Source organism: Pseudopodoces humilis, chromosome 32 (genome assembly GCF_049639895.1).
Source record: "Pseudopodoces humilis isolate 2021_Gansu_Grassland_sample_001 chromosome 32, ASM4963989v1, whole genome shotgun sequence".
NCBI lineage: Eukaryota > Metazoa > Chordata > Aves > Passeriformes > Paridae > Pseudopodoces > Pseudopodoces humilis.
The window spans coordinates 83,057-102,111 of NC_142231.1; the positions used below are offsets into that span (position 1 = coordinate 83,057).

General features: G+C 65.9%; 2 protein-coding genes across 6 annotated transcripts; both read right to left on the reverse strand.

Moving 5' to 3' along the window:
* Positions 1-1,193: 1,193 nt before the first annotated feature.
* On the reverse strand, positions 1,194-7,897 carry AAAS (aladin WD repeat nucleoporin). 4 transcript variants are annotated; one of them, XM_088068751.1, is made up of 17 exons: positions 7,781-7,897; positions 7,340-7,475; positions 6,958-7,085; positions 6,819-6,874; positions 6,620-6,711; positions 6,285-6,331; positions 5,784-5,882; positions 5,083-5,226; positions 4,845-4,965; positions 4,554-4,678; positions 4,299-4,359; positions 3,429-3,519; positions 2,987-3,080; positions 2,795-2,862; positions 2,608-2,689; positions 2,194-2,278; positions 1,194-1,434 (listed from the first exon to the last, which is right to left on the reverse strand). In XM_088068751.1, the coding sequence occupies exons 2-17, from the start codon at positions 7,460-7,462 to the stop codon at positions 1,300-1,302; spliced, it is 1,551 nt and encodes a 516-aa protein (XP_087924877.1). In that variant the 5' UTR covers positions 7,463-7,475; positions 7,781-7,897; the 3' UTR covers positions 1,194-1,299. The 4 variants fall into 4 exon arrangements, with proteins under 4 accessions (XP_087924877.1, XP_014117286.2, XP_005533306.2 ...); XM_014261811.2 differs by lacking the exon at positions 7,781-7,897 and adding an exon at positions 7,678-7,765; XM_005533249.3 differs by lacking the exon at positions 7,781-7,897 and adding an exon at positions 7,581-7,666.
* Positions 7,898-10,255: 2,358 nt separating this feature from the next.
* SP7 (Sp7 transcription factor) lies at positions 10,256-16,558 on the reverse strand. 2 transcript variants are annotated; one of them, XM_088068827.1, is made up of 2 exons: positions 16,549-16,558; positions 10,256-11,247 (listed from the first exon to the last, which is right to left on the reverse strand). In XM_088068827.1, the coding sequence occupies exon 2, from the start codon at positions 11,243-11,245 to the stop codon at positions 10,256-10,258; it is 990 nt and encodes a 329-aa protein (XP_087924953.1). In that variant the 5' UTR covers positions 11,246-11,247; positions 16,549-16,558. The 2 variants fall into 2 exon arrangements, with proteins under 2 accessions (XP_087924953.1, XP_087924952.1); XM_088068826.1 differs by lacking the exon at positions 16,549-16,558 and having other exon boundaries at positions 10,256-11,245.
* Between the last annotated feature and the right edge of the window lie 2,497 nt (positions 16,559-19,055).

A 19,055-nucleotide genomic window follows, 5' to 3' on the forward strand; every position in this document is an offset into this window, starting at 1 on the left:
TTGGGGACAGCTGTGATGCCCCCACAGCACAGAGACGGCAAGCAGTGCCACCCCCCTGCTGCCACCCCACGTGTCACCAGCTCCGAGGGGGGGTCACGGCGCGTCCCCTCACACGCCTCCTTGCCAGGGCCATGCGGGCGGCCGGGCTGCTGCTCCTGCTGCTGCTGCTGCTGCCGCCCCAGCACCCCCGGGGAAGCTCCCGGTGCCCCGGGGAGGCTCCTCTGGCCCCGGCTGGTGGCCACAACGATACCCTGGGGAGGGCCGTGGGGACAGCGCGGGTCCCCGACGTGGCCGCGCTGGTGGCCGTGGGGGGGTGGCTGGGGGCTGTCCTGGTCTGCGTGGGCCGCGTGGTGCGGCGGAGCCGGGAGGAGACGCGGCTGCACCTGCAGTACCTGCGGGCGCTGCCCTGCGCGGCACCAGGACGGCCACACGAGGAGCAGGAGCCACTCAGCCCCAGGAGCCACCTGGGCAGGCCTGAGGGGTGAAGCCCCCCAGCTCTGCCCCAGCAGCTGCGGTGGGTGTGGAGCTCGGGTCACCCCTGGATTCTGTCTGGCCCCGGGAAGGGGCTGGATGCTCTTTTGGGGGGGGGGGGGGCGGTCTCCCCTTGCTCTGGGGGGAATTTTGGGGGTCCTGGGGCTGTTGGGGTGGGGGGAACAGGGACCCTGCGCTCTCGCTGTGCTCCCTGCCAGCGTAGCGTGATCCTGGGATTAAGGGTGTGTAATCCCAGGATTTCACTGGGCTGCCCCCCTGTTAATCCCTTCCCTGGGGGGGTCCAGCTGTTGCTCCCACCCTGCGGGGCCAGGGGGGCTCACGTGGGGCAGCACGAGCACTCTGAGGCCCCCAGGGTTGGGGTTTAGGAACCCACAAGGGGTTTGGCTCACTTTGGGGCTTTTGGTTCACTTTTGTTTAGCCTGAAGACAAAACCTGGAGGTTGAGTGTGTGGCCAAACCCCCTGCCCCCACAAAACCCCTCCAGCCCTCACCTTTCCCCAAAACAGGGCTCTTTGACCCCAAAACAGCAGCCCTGTCCCATGGACTGCAGTGGGATCTGTGCAACAGGCTCTGTGAGGTCACTCCAAGCTCCTTCTGACCCCAAAAACCAACTCTGGAGCCCCCAGAGCCCCTCCAGACCCACAGGACTTCCCAAATTCACCCCCAAAAATCTTCCAGTCCCATCAAGGTGAGGAAAGGAGAGGGAGGGAAAATCCACCTTTAATTGGGGCAGGAGCAGCACAGCCAGCCCCTGAACAGGAGTGGGGGGCTCTGGAAGGAGGGCAGGCCCTGGGGTGCCAGGCTGGGCTCAGAGCTCGGAGAAGAGCGGCTGCTCCCTGACATTGCCCAGCACGGGCACGGGGCTGCGGCGGGGGCTGGCACGGGGCTCCAGGGCACCAACGAAGAAAAAGGGGATGTGGGAGATCTTCCCCGAGGACCAGCACTGCAGGGGTGAGCATCCAAAGCACAGAAATGGGAAAAATCCTTTGTGACTTGAGTCCAGCCTGTGACCTGACACCGCCTCATCACCCAGGCCTTGTCACCAAGTGCCACGTCCAGGCTTTGTTTAAACACCCCCGGGGATGGGGCCTCCCCTGCCAGCCCATTCCAGGGTCCAGTCACCCTTTCTGGGAAGGAATTGTTCCCAAAGTCCACCCCAAACCTCCGCTGGCTGTGTCTCCTGGTGCTGTCACTGGTAGCAGAGACCTCACCTGGCTGTCCTGTCCTGTCAGGCAGCCACAGAAAGTGGTGAGGTTCCCCTGAGCCTCCTCCTCTCCAGGCTGAGCCCGTCCCCAGCTCCCTCAGCTCCCTGGAGCTCCAGACTTTTCCCCAGCTCCATTCCCTTCTCTGAGCATGCCCCAGATCCCAAAATCCTTTCTGAACTGTGGGGTCCAGACCTGGACACAGCACTCGAGGTGTGGCCAGGGGGAGGAACAATGCCCTGCTCCTGCTGGCCACAGCACCCCTGAGCCAGGCCAGGATCCCACCAGACCTTTTGGCCACCTGGGCACACCTGGCTCACGTCCAGCGCTGCCCCTCAGTCCCTCCGGGGTCCCTCTGTCCCCAGAACACGGGACCCAACGCTTGGTCTGGTTAAACCTCCTCTCCTTGGAACCCCCCCATAGCTCACCCCAATCCCAGCCCCCTTCCCAAGTGCCCCCAGTGTCCCCTGGGACTGGGAATGCCCCGGGGGGGGACTCACCACGGTCAGGAGGGCGCCCTGAGGGAAGCAGGGGTGGAAGGAGATGAGCTGGGGCCGGGCACCGCGCTCGCCCCGCACAAAGCCACTGTGGGGTGGGGGAACAGCTGGGGTTATTGCCCAGGAAACACCACGTTCCCAGGGAACTGGGGCAGTTCGGGATCTGACAGGATGCACTGGGAAAGGACAACCCAAAGCGGGGGAGGTGGGGAGGGGACGATGTGGCCAAAGCACATTTGGGGGTGAAGCGGTGACGGGGATTGGAGGAGGAGCACAGGGGGCAGCGCTTCCCCATCACATCCTGGGGGTTAATGGGATTCAGTGAACCCAAACCGATCCCAAATCTGCTGCAGTGAACCCAAATCCACCCAAACCCCCCTGCAATGAACCCAAATCCACCCTGAGCCCCCGTGGTACCAGGGCAGGAGCTCGAAGACAGGGCTGTTGCGGGTGCGGAACACGGCGACGGCCGGCTGGCTGCTCGGGGACTCGGGGTGTCCTGCAGGGCGACAGCAGCACCGAGGCTCTCCCTTGTCCCCCCACGTCCCTTTTCCCTGTGGGCAGTGGGGGTCCCAGGCCAAACTGGGAACAGGGCAGGACTCACCTCTGATGATCACTGCCAGCCTCTCCCCAGTGGGGTCCCACACCATGGAATGAACCTCTCCTCCAATCCTGGAACAGCCCAAGTCCCCAAAATCAAGGGGCAGAGGCACCTGGCTGTTCCCAGCAGCAAGGGGTGGCTGCCAGGAGGAGCAGGGACCCCCCTGTGCCCCCCAGGTGCCCCAGCCAGACCCACCTCTCCTCCCCGTAGAGGGTCTCAAAGGTGGTCTCGGACAGGTCTGCCACGATCGAGGCTGTTTTGGAGCCTCCCACCTGCCCCTGCATCTCCCCTGAAAGGGGAGAAATCCACACTCCAGAAATCCCATCGGATTTCCCAGGTGATCATTAATTTCTTTCTTTCTCAGAGCAGCTGTGCTGGTGTCCCAGGATGGGATGGAGGCCAAGGGATAGCAAACACCCCTGAGCTGGCCCTGGACCCACTGGAGTCTCCCTGAAATCCCTTCAAGACCCCACAACCGTGACTGAAAGTGAGGGATGGAAAAACCTGAACTCCAGAGATTCCATGCTTGGAGACCCCAAAACAGCTCCTGTGTGCCCCAGCTCCTCACCCCAATGCTATGGGATCATTTGGGAACCCTCTCCCGGCCCTCAGGAAGCTCCAGGTGGGACAAACTCACCCCGGTACTCAGAGAAGGACAAGGAGTAGATGACGGACTCGCCCAGCACGGTGAAGAGCAGCCGGCTGCCATCGGGGCTCCAGCACCCTGTCTGTGTGACAGAGCCACCCTGTCTGTGTGACAGAGCCACCCTGCCACCCTGTCTGTGTGACAGAGCCACCCTGTCTGTGTGACAGAGCCACCCCTGCCACCCTGTCTGTGTGACAGAGCCACCCTGTCTGTGGGACAGAGCCACCCTGTCTGTGGGACAGTGCCACCCCTGCCACCCCAGCACCCACAGCCAGCCCAGGGAGGGCACAGCTGGCACGGGATCCCCTGGAACCAGCTGGGAATGGAGGATTTGGAATCAATCACCCCAGGTATCCCCTGGAGGCGACGTCTGCCCCACGCAGCAAGGGCACAGCAGAACCCTAGGCTCAGTTTGGGGTTTCAGATGGACACTGAGGGGCTGGAGCGTGTCCAGAGGGGGAAATGGAGCTGGGAAGGGGCTGAAGTCCAGAGGGAGCTGAGAGGGCTCAGAATGGAGAAAAGGAGGATCAGGAGGGACTTTTCACTCCACAAGTCCCTGACGGGAAGGGACAGCCAAGGGAAGCTCCCAGGGAGCAAGAGACAAGAGGACACGGCCTCAGGCTGTGCCAGGGGTGGTTCAGGTTGGATACTGGGAAGATTTCCACACAATTAAGGACAATTTTTGGGCTGGCTGCCCAAGGCAGGGGTGGAATCCCCATTCCTGGAGGGGTTTAAAAGCGCGGTGGCACTTGGGGACAGAGGTCTGTGGTGACCTTGGCAGTGCCAGGGGTTGGCCTAGGTGGTCCCAGAGGGCTTTTCCAGCCTCAGTTATTCCCTGGGTGGGGGAATATCCCATCCTACCTGGCAGCGTCCCCTGATCGTGGGCCAGCGCTCACAGGTCCACATCTGGGCCTCCCACACCCTGCAGGAGACAGGATTTAGGGAGCAAAATTCCTGGGAATTTGCCACAGTCCTGCTGCTCTGGAAATCCACCGTGTCCAACCCCATCACCCACCCATTCCCCACTCTGTCTCCACAACAGGAAGAGGAGCAGGGAGGGTATTTGAGATCCAGGTCGGCTTTTTGGATGGAGGATGATGGGGATGAGGAGCTCACCGGAACACGGCCGAGGGGGTGGCTGCCAGCACTTTGCTGCCATCAGGGGACCAGGCCAAGTAGGTGACACCACCACCCCCAAACCACTGCAGCTGGACACAGGTCTCAGTGGACACGTCCCACACCTGCAGGAGGGGACGAGGAGGATGATGGTGACACCGGGATTAGGGAACACAGAGAGAAGATTTTGGGCCCAGGTGAAGTCCCAGAGCTGCCTCTGTAGGAACAGTGCCTGTGCCCAGCCCGAGTGTCCCTTGGTGGCCCCAGGGGTGTCCCCAGGAGGGTCCTCACCAGCATGGCCGTGTCCACGGGTGACGCTGAGAGCAGCCGCTCCCCACTGGGCGCCCAGGCCAGGCTGGTGACAGGGCTGTGCCCGGGGCAGGACAGCACCTGGGCACAGCCTGACGAGGGCCTGCAAAAGAGGGAGAGGCCACCAGGCTTTGGGATTTGCTGGCAGGATGGTGGTGGTGTCCCAAAGCCAGCCCCAATGGGGTGACAACAGCTGGGAAGGGAAGGTGGGAGCTGTCACCTTGTGGAGAGGGAGGTGGGGTCCAGGTGCCACACGAGGACGCAGCTCTGGCAGGCCACGGCCAGGATGGAGGCGCAGAGCGGCTTCCAGGCCATGGCGGCCACGTTCCTCTGCAGGCGATGCTTCAGCGAGGGCACGGTGGCACTGCCAGGGAGGGGACAGGTGACACACAGGGCAGGTGTGGGCTGAGAGCCCTGGTGCAGCCAGTGTCCCCTGCCATCCCTGAGCACAGCGAGGGGGGACAGCAGGGTGACAGCACTGCCGTGTGCTTCCCGCGGAGGGGACAGGAATTCCCAGCCAGGTGACACTGAGGTGAGCCAGGGCACACCTGGTGTGACTGAACCAAGCTGTCCCCAGCCCAGAGAGGGCCCAGGCTGGCCAGAAATGCCTGGGGGGCTGCAGGAGCAGCTGGCAGAGTTCTCTCCTGAGCAGGGCCTGGCATTCCCTGGGGGAGCAGGGAGACCTGGGGACAGAGGACACTCCGCCCATGTCCCCCTGACTCTGTCATCACCCCCCAGGATGGCCCAAGAGCTACGCAGGGAAAGGAAAGGCAAAGCTCTTCAGGCTCGGGGGAGAGTGGGGAAGGAGCAGGGAGGGCTGAACGGGAGCCCAGGCATGCCCAGGTGGACAAGGAGGCCACAGACAGCAGGACCAGGGCAGTGCCCACCCTGGGCTGCCCAAATCCCAGGACAAAGCCCCACCTGTTGGAGTTGTAGACGCGGATGGAATCATCCAGAAGAGCCACAGCGAATTTGTTGGTGTGGGGGTGCCAGGCAAAGGCCCGGACGGTGCAGCCAGCCCTGGAGGGGGCACAGAGCAGGGTGAGACCCTCCCAGCACACCCTGGGCTAGCAAGGACCCTTCTCAGAGTCCCCACAGAAATTAAACTTCCTTCCTGCTGCTCAATGGGATGGTTTTCTTTGAGAAGTTGCCTGTTTCTTGGAATTATTCACAGGGCTCTGCTGAGGGGCTGGTGACCACCACCTGGAGCTGGAATTGGATCCAGGCTCTGATCTCCTTTAACCCTGATCTCTCTCCGACCAGGGCACACAAAACAGGGGAGCCAGAACCAGTGGGGAGATGTTTGTCTTTAATGGCTGAGTCCACCCAAACAGAGCAATCCCGTCCTTGTACCCCCACCCCTCACCCACCTGGAGGGGCCCCAGACCCCAGCTCGATGATTTTGGGACACCCAGGACTCACCAGTCCACAGCCTGGGAGAAGGCTGCGATCATGTCCTCACTGGTCAGCTGCAGAGAGAGAAGAACACTGAGCTGCCAGCAAGGACTCCCAGTGTCCAGCCCTTTTCCCTCTCCCCCACCTGGATTCGGGCCCCTCTTGGAGCCCTTTGCTGCCCGAACACCTTCCCAGGGTCCACTGTCCTCCAGCAGAGGAAGGAGCAGTGTCTGGAGCTGGGCATCACCAGGAGGAACATTTTGAGGGGGTTTGAGTGGGGCAGGGACCACCCTCCACCCCAAATCACGGCTCCCCTGGCCCCTGTCCCCTGCAGCAGCAGGGACCAGGCCGGAATGACTCACAGAGAGGTGCGGGAACAGGGATCCGTGCAGCGAGGCCAGCCAGCGGCACACGGCCAGAGCGTGGCTCGAGCCCTGGCGCAGCCACCGCAGCCCTGCCAGGCAAAGGACCCTCAGCGCCCCTGCCAGCCCCACAGGGGCCAGCAGGGCACAGCCAAAGCATGACAGCGAGACCCAGGAGATCTCCACAGCCCAAACTCACCCTCCTCCTCGGCGCTGGCGAGCTCCCTGAGCAGCCCGCAGAGCCCGGCGTCGCGCCTGCAGCGAGAGCGCGGTCACCACCCGGTCCCCCTGCCCGTGCTGGAGGCAGATTTGGCTGTTCGGGGACAGCGGGGACTCACCAGGCGCTGAGGCAGCGCTTCCACAGGGACTCACGGTGGTGGATGAAGGGCGGGCGGGCGCTGGGCTCCAGGCGGCCGTGAGCCTTGAGGGGCTCCTTGGGCAGGCTCAGCACGGGCAGGTCGGGCACCTGCAGCACCCACAGCCCCCCTGAGCCCGGGGGGAAAAGAGACCCCCAGGGCAGGGGGCAAACGGCGGTGGGAGGAAAGAAGGGGCACAAGGAGGGGCGAGGGAACAGCCTGAGGGTGCCTGGAGGAGGAGAGAGCCCGGCAGAGGGGACGAAGCTCTAGCCACAGCTGAGGGTGACAAATGTGGCACCGCCAAGGCTGGAGGGGCTGGCACGGCCCTGGGAGCAAGGGGGCTCTCCTGACTTGGGGGTCTCACCTGGCTCTGGAAGGCCAGCGGGAGCTGCTCGCTGAGGCGGCCGCAGACCAGGGCGTTGTTGAGCTCGTACAGGGTGACATCCCCAGGGGAAGGCGGCGGCGGGAACAGCCCCAGAGAGCACATGGCAGCGCCGAACCTGGGGGCGAGCCCGGGGTGGGAGGCGACAGCTGAAACCTCCGGTGCCCTGCGGATGCGCCGGCTCCAGACCGGCAAACCCCCTGCTGGTCCCTCCGCCTCTCACCCGCTCAGATTCCCCGGTGCCACCCGGTTTCCCCCTGGCTTCCCCTCGCCCGCTCCCCGCCCTCTGCCCCTAGCGCCGCCATCTTGGCTCCCCTCACCCCTTCCCGGTTCGCGCCAATCGCCGCCGCGAGCCGCCCTCACGCGTGAGGGAGGAGAATTAAAAGGGCCGCGGCTCGCGTGGGAAATACACGGGGTCCTCACTGGGAGAGAACACCACCCTCCAGGATTCTCTTCCGCGGAGAAGAGAGAATATCAGCGTCCCCTGCACAGACGCGCTCCACCGGTAACTTAGCGGCTCTCTCGTTGTAACGGGGACCGATTAAAATGAGGTCCACATTTTTCCTGTCGTTGCCCCTTTAGGAAAGGCGGAGCCCCTTGGAAGGCGGGGCGAGGGGCGGGGTGAGGGGCGGGGTGAAGGGGGTGGTGTCCGAGCTGGGCTGCGCTGGGACCGGGATGGGGACCCCCGGGACACCCCCGGGACACCCCCGGGACACCCCCGGGACACCCCCGGGACACCCCCGGGACACCCCCGGGTCCTGCGGGCACCCCGGGTCCCGCAGCCCCTCCTGGGCATCCCGATGTCCTGCGCTCGCATGTCCCCCGCTGTTCCCTGTCGCGGGTGCGCGTGTCCGTTCTCCCCGTGTCCCCTGGGTGCCGCTCCCGCCGTGTGCCCCCCCTTGGCTCGCTCCCAGCCCCTCTGCCGGGGCTCCCGCTTTTCTTGTGTTTATCTCCGTGTTTTCCTTAGCGGCCGCAAGAGTTATTTTAATTTTCTCAGGATATTAAATAAAGGCGGCGGGGGGAGCTGCGGCGGGGGGCCCCACATTCCTCGCCCGTTACGGAGCGAGCGGGGTTCGATAGGAGACGACGATTTGGGATGGCGCCGACATCAGAGCCACCGCAGGGCTGGCGTGGCCTCGTGGCGTCCCTCGGACCCCCCCAACCCGGCCCTGGTGGGGCAGCGAGACAGGAAAAAAGCCGGTGGTGGCGCAGGGGGGGGGTCCCCGGTGGGGTTTGGGGGGGTCGCTGAATGGGGTTGGGCTCTGTGGTTTGGGAGGCTCCGGGCGGTCGAGCCCTCGGTGGCCGCCGGGCGGGGGTTTGGCTCGGGGACGTGGCTCGTTGCCCTGCTTGGCACTGGCCCACCCACGGCGAGCGGCAGCAGGGCTGGCGTTTTGGGGGGGAAACTCCCGAAATGGGCAAATTTGTGTCGGGGAGGGTGTGGCTGGCTTGGGGGGGGCTATATGGAGAGGTGGCACTGCCACTCTAAATCCCCCGGGAGCCACCCTGGGGACAGCTCTGTCGCGCTCTGAGTGCTGGCATTGAGTTGCGGGTGCTCCATTGATGCCTCTGTGCCTCGGTTTCCCCAGCTCGTGTTCCCCCTTTCCCTGGGGACATCTGGGTCCCGGCCAGCTCGTGGCCACCGTGACTCACCCGGGGCTGGCACGGGGACCTGCTGCCATCCCTGTCCCCCCCGGGCCACGGGTGCCAGCAGCTGCCCCCACACTTCGTGCTGGCACAGGAGTTTGTTTCCGCCTCCTTTTGCCTTTTTCCGTGGCTTTTTGGGTTTTTTTTTCAGGAAAAGCCCCAAACCAGGGCTGAACGCATCAAAGGGCTGGCAGGAGCCCAGGGCATGGGGAGGGGGAGCTCGGGGGAAGTGCAGCAGGGTCCCCGCCAGCCCACAGCGCCCAAAATTGGGGTGTCCTTGGGGACACGTGGCCCCGCCGCGTGCCCAGTGTTGCCACGTGAGCCCTGGGATGTGGCTGGGGGAAACTGAGGCACGGGGCTGTGCACACGCATGTTCCCATGCACACGGCTGTGGGGGACACGCGTGTGTGAGGCTGGCAGGGGACAAGTCTTGTCAGACCCACAAATCCGTCCGGCTTTGGCTGTGCCTGAGGTTGGAGACAGAGAGCAATGGGACCAGGGGGACATGGGGGACGGGGTCTTGGGGACACAGGGCCATGGGGACAGGGAGATGTGGGACCGTGGGGACCACAGGACACAGCCCTACAGGCTCCTGGGGACACGGGGTGCTGGGAAAGGGGAGCAGCACAGGAGACTGCAGCCATATGGCACCCTTGAGCACAAGGGGACAGCCCAGCTTGTCCCCAGTCCCACTCAGCTCCTGCCACCCCCAGAGAGGAGGGACACAGTGACCCTGAGCAGGGCTGTGTCCCCCCCGTGCCTCAGTTTCCCTTGGAGCCCTGCAGGGAGGGGGAAGCTGAGGCCATCCCTGTGATGAAGCCACTCGGCCTCAGCCACAGAAGGGGGGCCCGGCTCCACTCTCAATCCTTTTATTGCTTTTTTCCAGGGGGGCAGGAGGGGCAGGCAGCTAAAAAAAGAGGGGGGAACACGTTATATTAGCACTGATGAACCAGGCCGGGGGAGGGGGCCAAACCCTGTCCCTGAGTGCGGGGGGCGAGGCGAAGGTTGGGAGACAAGAATGTTTGGGGGCGGTTGAAGGGAAAACAGAAAGGGGGGTTCTCACCTTGACACCCCCCTGTGAGCCCCAGAGCGCTCGGAGAGCCTCCCCCATAATTTAAGACATAAATTAGAATAGCTAATGAGGAGCTGGAGAATTGAGGGGGGGAGCCTGGGGGAGAAGCATCCCGTAATAAATATCCCCAGCGGCGCGGAGGAGGAGGAGGAGGAGGAGGAGGAAGACAAAGGCTAAAAGGCTCAAATCTCCAACAAACTCCCGGCTTCGGGACTGCCGCCGTCCTTGCCGGGCGAGGCGGGCGGCGGCCGGGGGGACGCGGGGGGCTGCTCGGCGCCGGGGGGCGGCTTGGGGGGGCCGGGGTCGGCGTGGGTCTTCTGGTGCTTGCTGAGGTGGTCGCTGCGGGTGAAGCGCTTGCTGCACAGCAGGCAGGTGAACTTCTTCTCGCGCGTGTGGGTCCGGACGTGGCGCTCCAGCTCGTCGGAGCGGGTGAAGCGTTTCCCGCAGAAGAGCCAGTTGCACACGAAGGGTCTCTCCCCCGTGTGCCAGCGCAGGTGCGCCTTCAGGTGCGAGGCTTTGCCGTACACCTTTCCGCAGCCCGGGATGTGGCAGCTGTGCACCGGCTTCCGCCGCGACCCCCCCGGGCCGCCGAGCCGCTCCAGCTCCTGGCAGTTGGGACAATCGCACGCCGGGCGCCCCCCCAAGGAGCCGCCGCGGGGACCCTTCGGGGTCTCGCCCGGCGTGGGTTTAGGGGCGGGGGGCGCCGCGGGGGCGTTGCTGTAAGGAGGGGGGTTCAGAGCGCCGAAATCGGAGCTGTAGCTGGGCAGAGGGGGGCTGAGGGTGGGCTGGCCCTGCAGCGAGCCCTGCAGCCCCTCGGCGCCCGCCGGGCCCCCGAGCCAGCCCCCGTTGGGGTGCACATCCCACCAGGACGGGGCCGCGGGCCCGGAGCCCCCCGGCAGCCCCCCACCGATGCCGCCCTTGTACCAGGAGCCGTAGGGGTGCGGCATCTCCAGCGAGGGGTACACCCCCGGCAGGCACTCGCCCGGGGAGTGGCCCTTGGCCGCCACCACCACGGGGGCCCCTAGCACCTCCTGGGCGCCGGAGGGAGCTGGGAAGGGGTGGCCGAAGGGGCCGTAGTCGGGGCCGTAGGGGCCGGGGGAGGCCTGGGGGCTGGCGGACGGTGACAGCAGCCCCGGGGCGCTGGGGAAGGCGGCGGCGTAGGAGTCACCCATGGCTGCGGTGGGGGCACCCCGAGGCGTGGGGGCGATGTCAGCGGGAGCTCGTGGCCATGGCACTCGGCAGCCTGTGGAAAAGGGCGACGGGGCTTGAGGGTCCCGAGGGGGGGCACCGTGTGCCAGGGGGTGACCTGGCCTGGGGGTCAGCACTGGGGCAGCTGTATTGGGGTGTCAGCCCCGCTGGACACCCAGTGCAGGCGCACCCAGCAGCACCCGCCAGTCCCCCGGTGCCACCCACCACCCCAGCGCTCCCCATCCCCTCTGCCTCAGTTTCCTCCCGCAGAGCTGCGGCCATCACATCACCCCCCAGCCCAGCATCCCCCCCAAAGGGGCTTCTCCGGGGGCTGCTGTGGGGTTGTGCTGGTGGCAGGGCCTCCCCCCAGCCCCAGTCTCGGCTCCTTCTGCCTTTATGGTCTTTTAATCGAATTATGCTGTGGCCTCCCCCCTCCCCGGGTGACTTCCTCTGCTTTTATACCCGTCATGGCTTTCAGCTGCACGGGCTGGGCTGGGGTGTCGCGAGCAGTCCCTCGCCCCCATCACCCCCGGCGTTCCCTTTATTTTAATTTTCTTAAAAATTCAACTCTTCACCCACTTTGGGGCATTTCCACTTTGGCTTTTTTGTTTGTTTGGGGGTTTTTTTTAGGGTGTCCCCCCCTCACCCCCCTTTCATTTTTTTTCCGTGGTTTTTGCGCCTATTTTTACGCCGGCCCCGGCCGTGGCCGCAAGCGCGCTCCCGGTTTTCCAAGGATAACAAGGGCCAGGCCTGTGCCCCGGGAACGCTGCCCTGCCGCGAGAGCCGAGGTAATTAAAACCAGGGCGAGCGGCAAACGGAGGCGCACGCTTAAAATAGTGTCAAACTCCCATAAATCAGCTCCGCTTGCGCCGGGAAATTAAGGAGCAGGGAAGGAGCCCCGGGAGCTGTGGGCTGAGGACGGTGTGAGCTCGCTGCACGAGTGGCCGCTGGCGTGGGTGACAGTCCCTTCGCGGCTCCTGCTGGGTCAGGGATCTTGACCCCTCCCATATCCCCTCCCGGCGTGGGAGGGGTCCAGCCCCTGCCCTGGGGGTCCCTGGTCCCAAATTCTTGGTCCTGAATTCCCAGTCGCTTGTCACTGACCACCAGTGTCCAGTTCCTGGTCCTCAGTTGCCCATTCCCTGTCCCCTTGTCCCCCAGTCCCTGGTCCCCTAAGTCCGCAGTTTCTTGGTCCCAAAACCCAGTCCTTGTCCCCAGTCCCAGTCTCCAAACCCCATCCCTGGTCCCCAGTCCCTGGCCCCAAATGTGCCCACAGCCTTTGCCTCAGTTTCCCCCACCCTGGCAGTGCCACCCTGTTCCCTGAACCAGAGGACACCCGGGCCTGGCTCCTCCTGCTGTCCCCAGCCACAGGGACAGTTTGGGGTGACAGTGGCACCGCCCCCCTCCCCGCTCCCCCTCTGGGGATGGCAGGGTGCAGTCCCTGCTGGGGCAGGGGACACCCGTGTCCCCCAGCACAGGGACCACAGAGGGATGCTCAGGGCCCACACAGGTCCCTGTCCTTGGGGGGGGCCTGTATCCCGGGGGTCTCCCCCATCCTGGAGTGAGTCCTTCAGCCCGTGGGTCCCAAATCCCGGGGTCGCTGTCCCCAGAGCAGGGATCCCCCATCCCAAAGTGTCCCTGTCCCTAGAGGGGGATCCCTCACCCCATGTTCGTCTATCCCGGGGTCCTCATCCCAAAGGGTCCCGGTCCCCAGGGCAGGGATCCCCCATCCCGAAAGGTCCAGAGTGGGGATCCTCCACCCCACGTTCCTCTGTCCCGGGGTCCCCGTTCCGAAGGGTCCCGGTGCCGGGGGTCCTCACCACGCTCCGGGGACGCCAGGGGAGGGTCCTGCCCGCGGGGATGCCGCTGTCGCGGTGTCGCGCTGTCGCGGTGTGCCGCTGGCCGGGATGCCGGTGTCCCGGGATGCCGGGGCTCGGTGCGGAGGGAGGGACGGAGGGACAGGGGGGGAGAGGGAGGGAGAGGGAGGGACGGAGCACCGCGGCCACCGCCCGCCCCGCTGTGCCGCTGCGGCGGGGCTGGGCCGGGCCGGGACCGGGAGCGGGAGCGGGAGCCCGGCCCCGAACCGCCCCCAGCCGGGGGGGCCGGGGGACCGCGGGAAGGGGGGCAGAGGAAGGGGAAGAGGAAAAGGAAAAGAGGAAGGAAAAGATGAGAGGGGGAAAAGAAAGAGAAAAGGGGGAGAGAAGAGAAAGGGAGAGAAAGAAGGGAAAGAGGAAAAATAACAAGGAATTGGAAGAAGGAAAGAAGTTAGAAAAAGAGAGAAAAGAGATGAGGGAGAAAGGGAAATAAAGGGGAAGGGGAAAAGGAATAGAAAAGTTTAAAAGGAAATTAAAAAGGGGAGAGAAGAGAAAAGAAAAAACATATAAGGAAATGGAAGAAAAATGAAAGAAGGGGAGAAAGAAAAAATTGTGAAGGAAGATGAGGCTGAGAGCTGGAGGAAGGAGGGGAGATGGGGGACAGGGACCAGTGTGGGGAAAAGGAAAGAAGAAGAGAGAGGAAATAAGGGGAGGAAAAGGGAAAGGAGGGAGAGGGGGAGAAAGGGATGGATAGCAGGAAAAGGAGGAGGAAGGGGCTGGGAAGGGGAAGTGGATGAATAGGAAAAGTGCTGGAAGGGAGGGATGGAAAGAAGGAATAGACGGATGGAGAGGGGAAAGGGGACAAAAGGAGAAAGGAGGAGGGCACAGCCGGGCACCCAGAGGTGCTCATCACCCCAGAAGGAGCCAGGATGGTGCAGGGATGGGGATGAGGGACTGGGATGGGGCTGGGAGAGACAAAGGATGGGAATGGAGCAGAGATGGGGACAAAACTGGACCAGGGCTGGATGAGGATGGGATCAGGGATGGGGACAGGAGGGGACAAGAGATGGAGATGAGACGGACCTGGGCTGGAGCTTCAGGTACCAGGAATGGGGTTAGAGGTCTGGAGATGGGAATAGGGACTGTGAATGGAGCGGGGATGGGGCTGGAGGGACCAGGGACGGGGGTCAGGGAATAGGGACAGAGCTGGGGACAGGGACAGGGGACATGTGCAGGGGGACAGGGACACGCCTGGCTCTGGTGATGGGGCTGGGGACCCCCCGTGCCTCAGTTTCCCCTCCCCCCCCCCCCCCATGAAGAAATTGTTCCAACCTCCGCTTTTTTATGTTACTACTCCTCCATCCTTCCCATTTTCTTTTCGCTTTCTCCCTTCCCTGCTTTCCCCCCGCCGGGGCCGGTCGGAGCCAGCGGGGCCCTTTCCCAGCCCTGAGTCAGGGCTTTCCGCTCCGCAGCCGCCGGCGCCGCCGAAGGCCACAACCACCGGCCCCCCCTCGCTGGGGCTTCCACTGCCCACAGACTGGGAGCAAACTGGGACGGCCACTCCAGCCCTCCTCCTCAGCCAGCCCGGCGTGGGATGGGGGGGAGCACCCCATGGGTTTTTTGGGGAGTTTCACTCCCACCAGCATCGCTCCCACCAGCGTCCGGTTTTTTGGGGATGTCTGGCGCTGCCCAGACGGCCGGGGCTGGGATGGGGGTGTCAGTTGGGGTGAGGGTCTCTCCCCGGCCCGGGGGCGGTGGGGACCCCCCCGTGTGCCCCGGGACCCTTCAAAGCGCGGCGGCGGCGGGGGGGCGGCGGCGGGGGCTGATTACAGGGCGGCGCCGGGCTCGGCCGCCCACGGCCCCGCGGCCGCGCCGGGCCCCCTCAATTACCGGTATTTATACCCGGCCGGACGCCGGGACCTCGCCAGGGCGGGGGGACACGGGCCGGGGGGGCTCCGTCCTCCGGCAGCCGGCCAGCCACTGTCCGTCTGTCCATCCCTTCCTCCATCCCTCCTGCCCTCCTCTGCCTCATTCACCCCCGTTTATCAGCCTGGGCAGGAACTGACACGAGTTTGAGGGGGCTCAGCCCCCTGAGATGTGTTTGGGGGTCTCAGCACGACAGAGATTACAGGGCTGGAAGTGTCCCTGTCCCCATCCCGGCCCCCAGAGTCAGGGGACGCCCCCTGCCCAGTGCGGGGGTCCCGGCGGTGCCGCCCCCCCGGGTCCCGCGGTGACACCGGGAGCACCGCGGCCCCTCGGGCTGGGGGGGAAGCGGAACCAGCCCCGAGTTCCTCCCACGTGTGTGCGGGGGCACTAGGAGGGGGGACACTGGGAGCGGGCACTGGGGACACTGGGAATGCGCACACCCAGCACTGTCCCCCCAAGCCCTCCCCCCATTCTGCCCCCAACCCGGGGACACCGGGGTGACCCCTGCGTACCCCAGCCCTCACCTGGCGCGGTGTGCCCCCGTGTCCCCCCCGGCCCGGCCCCGCCCGCCCTCTCCGGCCCCCGGATGTTTCCCTTGCGGTCGGAGGCCCCGAAATAGCGCAGCCCCCGCGCTGGGTGCGCCGGCCACGGCCGCCCACGGGCCCGGGGGGGGCCGGGGGAGGCTCCGAGGGCTCGGAACAGGCCTGAGCTCCCCCCGGGGTCCCAGCGATCGCCCCCAAGGTGGGGGACAGGGAGGGTCTGCGGGGCAGGAGGAAAGCAGGGGGAACATGGGGGGGCCAGGAGGAGCCGGGGGACGCGCGGGGACGTGGGAGGTGCAGGGGGCCATGGGGAGGGGGTTGGGGGTCCCATGGGACCGTGGGGGAGCCGGGGGGTCCCGTGGGATCATGGGGCATCCAGCGGGATATTGGGGGACCCAGGGGGACGTGGGGGAATCTGGAGGGACCCGAGGGGACACTGGGGATGTGAAGGGACCTGCAGAGATTGGGGGGGCACCCGGAATGGGGCTGGGGGGTTCCCACCCACGGGGAAGCCAGGGCAGGGTGGCCCCAGGGTTGAGCTGCGCCCACGGCCCCGGTGTTTCCTCCCACCCTTTAATTATCCCGGAATTATCCCTGGAAATAACTGCGGGGGCCGCGGGGGGGCGGGAGGGACACGGGCACTGAGCCGGGACGGACAGACCCTGGGACAGCCGGGGGGACAGCGGTGCCCTGGGGAGACAGGGATGGCCCCGGGGGGACAGAGGTGACCGCCGGGGGACAGGGGCGGCCCCCAGCACCGCACCCCCCCTATCCGTGTGCCCCCCCCGCCATGGGGCACCCATTGCGCTGCGGTGCCGAAGCCACACCGGAGCGGTGGCAAGGGCAGCGGCGGGGGCGGCACCGGGGGCCCGACCCCCCTCCGGCTGCTAAAGGACCCCCCCAGGTTGCCGAACGGACCCCCCCAAGCTGCCACCGTGCTCCGTGACCCCTCCAACCTGCCAAAGACTCCCCCCCCGTGCAAATCTGGGGTACCCCACGTGCCCCCCAAGCCTTGGGACGACCGCAAATTGTCCTGGGGATCCCCCCCCGGCTGCTAGAGACTCCCCCCGCCCCTGAGACCCCCCCGAGGCTGCCAGCGATCCCTCCCAAGCCCCCCAAGGTGCCCTGGCTCCCCGGCCCTGTGATTCCCCCCCCGCCCCCCGGTCCTCCGCCCGTCGCTGTCCCCGGGCCGGGCCGCCCTGGCTCGCGCCGCGCTGCATTTCTGCGGTTCCCAACCCAAAATTGCTGGGAGTCGCCCGGCGTCGCCCTGATTCCTCCGCGGCCGCGACCTGTCGGGGGGGACCCAGGGGGACAATCGGGAGGTGGCAGCGGGGGTAGGGCACCCTAGGCTGGCCCCGCTCCCCCACCCCAGCTCGCCCCAGTTTGCCCCCAGTCCAAGGCTGAGGGTTCCTCTGTCCAAGTCCCGTGTCCCCTGAGCTCATGCAGCCAGTGGGAGGTGGGGACAGGGACAGCGTTAGGGACACTTTTGGGGACACGGGACAGGACAGCACCCTGATGTGAGAACCCCGGGGACAGGACAGGGCAGCTTTGGGGGCACTGTTGGGGGACAGGACAGGGTTGGTGACAGTGTTGGTCCCAGGACAGGACACTGCCGGTGGCACTGCCGGTGACACTGCCGGTGACAGTCGGTGGCACTGCCGGTGACAGTCGGTGGCACTGCCGGTGGCACTGCCGGTGACAGTCGGTGGCACTGCCGGTGGCATTGCCGGTGGCACTGCCGGTGACAGTCAGTGGCACTGCTGGTGGCACTGCCGGTGACAGTCGGTGGCACTGCCGGTGGCATTGCCGGTGGCACTGCCGGTGACAGTCGGTGGCACTGCCGGTGACACTGCCGGTGACAGTCGGTGGCACTGCCGGTGGCATTGCCGGTGGCACTGCCGGTGACAGTCGGTGGCACTGCCGGTGGCACTGCCGGTGACAGTCGGTGGCACTGCCGGTGACACTGCCGGTGACAGTCGGTGGCATTGCCGGTGGCACTGCCGGTGACAGTCGGTTGCACTGCCGGTGGCACTGCCGGTGACAGTCGGTGGCACTGCCGGTGGCACTGCCGGTGACAGTCGGTGGCACTGCCGGTGGCATTGCCGGTGGCACTGCCGGTGACAGCCGGTGGCACTGCCGGTGCCCGTCGCTGCCCGGGTCCCGCTGTGGCGCCCCCGCCAGGCGGCAGCAAAGCCTGTGGCACCGCCCGGCCGCGACCACCGGGGGGCGCTTGGGGACACCGGGGCCAACGAGGGGTTAATGTTGATGTTGGGGACGGGTCCCCGTGGAGAGCAACGAGAGGTTAATTGGGGGCGTTAATTGGGGGGGTCCCGATGGGGGCTTTGGGGACAATGGGGTGCTAATGGAGGGGTAATTTTCAGGGCCCTAATGGTGGGAGTTACTGGAGGGGGGTCACTGGGACGAGGATCCTACTGGGAGTGACGGGCTCAGGGGGTCTAAGGGGGGCAGGTACTGCCGTGGCTCCCTCGACGCCCCCAGCCCAGCCCCAGCTCCCGGGGCTCAGGTCCAGTGACAGGATGGGGACAGTCCCCGTGTCCCCCCAGCACTGGCGCAGGGCCTGTCAGGCCCTTTTGCCCCCAGGTGCCAGCGCTGCAGGTGACGAGGGGACACGGAGTGACCCCAAGGGTCGGGGGGGAGCAGGACAAGGGCAAGGACAGGGCAGGGCCAGGGCAGGGCCAGGTTGTCCTCAAGCCCCAGCGAGGGCGGGGGCGAGGCCGCGTGGCCTCCCCGGGCCGCGGGCCGGGAATTGAGCCGAAAACACCGGGAAATGAGAAGGTCACGGACCAGGGGGCGGTTTTAATGCTGGAAAGCGAAACCAAAGCCGTTCCGTGTTCCTTGCTGTTCGTTCTCCGTGTGTCGCCGGCCGCGATCTCCTCCCGCCGCGCCGCGCCCCGCCCGCCCCCAAACCGCTCATTTTTCTAGAAAATAAAGGATCTTGGCCCCAAGCCCCCAAGTCCTACAACGCCCCCAAACTCCCCAAGCCAGGTTCCCAGGGCAAGGGTGGCGCTCCCACGGGCTCCCCGCTGTGGCGTTGTGTCGTGACAGGACTGGGCGATGTCGTGACAGGGCTCTGGGGGTGTTCACACAGCGCCGCGGGCTCGTGAGGACGTGTCGCAGGGCCGTGGCGGCTGTCGCGACAGGGCCGAGCCCGCTCGTGGCATAGAACAGGGACTCGGGGAGGGAAGAGCCGCGGGTAACCCGCGGTACCGAGGGCGGGGAGAGCGCGGCCGGGCCTGAGGGAGCCCGAGCCAACATGGCGCCGGCTCCGCCATTCGCCGCGCCGTCCCTCCAAGGGCGCAGCCCGGGCGCTGGCCCCGCCTTTCCGCGGTGCCCATTGGCCCGTTTGAGACAGACCGGCGCGCTGATTGGCTCTGTGCCGCGCCGCTGCTGCCGCCTCCGCGCTCGGATTAGCCGGCGCTCCCGTCAATATCCGTGCCTCTCCCGCTCCGCGGCGCGGCAATCGCAGCCGGTTGGCGCTGCGCGCTACCAATTACGGC